The sequence below is a fragment of the Pinus tabuliformis genome, chromosome J (assembly GCF_031772625.1).
Source record: "Pinus tabuliformis cultivar Carrire ecotype Pingquan chromosome J, CPIR1, whole genome shotgun sequence".
Taxonomy (NCBI): Eukaryota; Viridiplantae; Streptophyta; class Pinopsida; order Pinales; family Pinaceae; genus Pinus; species Pinus tabuliformis.
This window is the reverse complement of record NC_142295.1, coordinates 953263345-953266632: the sequence shown is the minus strand read 5'-3', so window position 1 is coordinate 953266632 and position 3288 is coordinate 953263345. Positions and strand designations below refer to the sequence as shown.

General features: G+C 28.4%; 1 protein-coding gene across 1 annotated transcript; it reads left to right on the top strand.

The window, feature by feature from the left end:
* The first annotated feature begins 1954 nt into the window (after positions 1-1954).
* LOC149229980 (ricin B-like lectin R40G3) lies at positions 1955-2955 on the top strand. The gene is made up of 2 exons (XM_089375969.1): positions 1955-2286; positions 2399-2955. Exons 1-2 carry the CDS (start codon positions 2050-2052, stop codon positions 2756-2758), a joined length of 597 nt encoding a protein of 198 aa, XP_089232095.1. The 5' UTR covers positions 1955-2049; the 3' UTR covers positions 2759-2955.
* Positions 2956-3288: the final 333 nt, after the last annotated feature.

Sequence of the window (3288 nt, the reverse complement as noted above, 5' to 3'; positions counted from 1 at the left end):
AATAATTCATATACAATTTTTACGAACAAAATTTCCGAGTTATATGTTTTATTAATTCATAAATAGGAAAATTTTATGGATCATAAATATCAACAATTTTTTAACTTAAACTTAAAACAATATAAATTAAAAAATAATATAACAATATAAACTAAAAAAATACCACTATTAAATAGAAATTTTTTTCCCTAAATAACAATATAATTATTTTAATAAAATCAATACCTCTTTGCATTAAAATAAATTAATATGTACTCTAATTAAATATAAATTCAACATATTCATTAATTACATGAAACATTGAATTTGAATGTTACTCATTGATATGTATATTTATAAAAATTAATTTTGATTTATTAATTTTAAAATATTAATAAAAGAATAATTAAATTTTTAGTATATTATTTTTATAATAAAATGATATAAAAATATATATTTAGTTTTTTTAATTAACTTATTATGAAAATTGTTATTATTACAAAATATTTTGAAATTATATATATATATATATATATATATATATATATATATAATGTTTTGAATCTTTTTTATCTTTTTCATTACATGGTTTATTTTTATTTTAAAAATATAATTTTTTTAAAGGATAATTAGAGTAAAAATATTTTTTTTGATTTTTCAAAATGGGTTAATGATTTCATTATAATACTTTAATTATATCATGATTAATTTCTTATAATTAATCTTCATTACTTTAAATTTAATAATAATTATTATTACTTTATAATAAAACCATTTTTATTTTAAAAAATTATGTAAATTTTAATTTTTTTATTTAATATAACTTAAATTATAACCCTATAACTAATTAATATATAATTTTTTTACTCATGGAAATTTTGAAGAATGGAAATTTATTTTAAAATTTTGAAACCAATCTAATTTTAGTAATCTCTAACATATACACTATAAAATTAGTTTGATGATATTTTTTAAAAATATTCAAATTTCCAATAATTTTATATAACCTTTATAATTTTTTCACAACTTTAAAATTATATATATATTAACAACTAATATTAAATAAAAAATAACATATTTATATATTCTTAAAAAAATAATTTTAATACTAATATCTTATTATTAAAATAGATAACCACCCATCCAAATTTCCATGATTATGATAAAACACAACATTAATATATTGCTGAATCATGAGGTGAAACATAACATTCGGAAATTATGACATAAAACATAACATCGATTTTTTATTGGGAATAATTTATCTAATTTTTTAAAATAATGATAAAAAGATTATTAAAAGGTGAATACTTTTTTCCTCATAAATAAATTAAATTATGCAAATGTTTGAATGTAGGAAATTAATTTGTTTGTAAGTTTTATTATTATTAATTTTTGTTTATCAAGTTATTTTTTAAGTTTGATTAGGCCATACTAGCCCTTATACCACACCAGCATTTTGCTGATTGGATTTTTAGAATGTCTCATCTCCGTGGAATTTGATCCTGAGCAACCTTACTAACTAGATTGGTTGTATTAATAAGACTTAACATTTTTAAACTTTATTATTATTATAAAATTTAATTTAAATAATCATTTTAATAAGATTAATTTAGAGATTTATTTTAAAATTAATAATTACTAACATGAAAATAAACATCATTATGGAGAGATGGAATTATATCATTCTCGCATATAAGTAATGTTTGAGACAACATGCAGCAGTGAGTCTCGCTAAATCGTGATATTTGGGAAGAATAAATTTACTTGGATAAGGATCGCTGAACATACATGTGAAAAGGAAATGAAGAATATATAAATGTGGATGATACCCTACAATCATTCACATGTCTGCCCTCTGCTATTATTCCACAACTCTTCTCCACAAAAACAGATTCTCCACTCATCTCTCCTCCACACGAGCAGATTCTCCACTTACCTCTCGTCATCTATATAAACAATCCCCTAACATAGAACACCATCGTCTCATCTCTCCCACTGTCAACCCTTGAGCCCGTTTCGTTTGTTTAATAGTCTTTAGGGTGTGTCATATTGTGAATTTATTAAGCCATGGCATACTATGGGGAGTACAATTCATACCAAGAGAGGAGCGCTTCAGGCTATGGCTATCAGCAGCAGCCGGCACGTCCTCCTTGCAAGTATGGAGGTTGCATGATGAGCGGCCAGCAAATTATTCCGCAAGGCCAGATCGTGAGGGTGTGCTCTAAGGCCAATCCTGACTACGCTTTGGCTATCAGAGATGGCCGGGCCGTCATGGCCTTCTACAATCCCAATGATCCCACAATGGTAACAGTCCCAAATTCTCATATGGCTGTATAGATTCTGTTAATATATATATGTTTTTTGATGGATATTTGTTGATATATACTATATATATAATGTGTGTGTATGCATGCAGCAATGGGTGAAGGATGAAAGCTGGAGTAACCAGGTGAGGGACCAAGTGGGTCACCCTGCATTCGCTCTGGTGAACAAAGCCACTGGTCAAGCTCTCCGCCATGCCATTGCTGAATGTCAGGAGGTGCTGCTCACTCAGTACGAGGGCCCGTCCACTTATGATGAGAACATACTGTGGAGTGAGAGTGAGGACATGGGTTATGGGTATCGAACAATAAGGATGGCCAACAACATTGGGCTCAACCTGGACGCATTCCACGGCGACAGGAGGAGCGGAGGCATCAGAGATGGCACTCGCGCTGTGCTGTGGAAATGGAACAAGCAGGACAACCAGCTCTGGAAGCTCTCCCCTTGCTACTAATTACTGTATATCATATATCTAGTATTATACTATGATACTATTATCATGGCTGGGAGCAGTAGGAGATGATGCCATTCCTAGCATAACATAGCAGCTACTAAAGGATAGGATGGTTGATTTCTATTTTCTATACCATAGATGTCTGTGTGTATGCAGCTTTTCATCATCTCGTAAATAAATAATGCCATTTTAGACTATCAACTCTATACAGTCAATTTGCTTGTCTATGTATCAAAACTACGGTTCAGATTAACTTATTATCAATTCAATTTAACTGAGCGTTAAATCAGAAGTTATGTAAAATAACAGCATGGGCACGCATCAATTTCTCTTCAATAAGATGAAAATTAAGTATACATGATTCATCGCATTTCATATTTATTGTTGTTTAATCGAGTCACTGGCTGATCTAATGTTCCATTATGCATTTATGGACAAAAGACATACCGTAATTGCGAATTTCTGGGACCATTACACCATGATAAAGTTAATTTTACAGGTAGAGATAAGTGAACCGTATATTATTGGTA

Excerpts from the sequence above, each read along its gene's own strand:
- LOC149229980 (XM_089375969.1), top strand. The coding sequence starts at position 2,050 with ATGGCATACTATGGGGAGTACAATTCATACCAAGAGAGGAGCGCTTCA. Across the intron at positions 2,287-2,398 it reads ATCCCAATGATCCCACAATG|CAATGGGTGAAGGATGAAAG; the intron begins GTAACAGTCCCA and ends GTATGCATGCAG.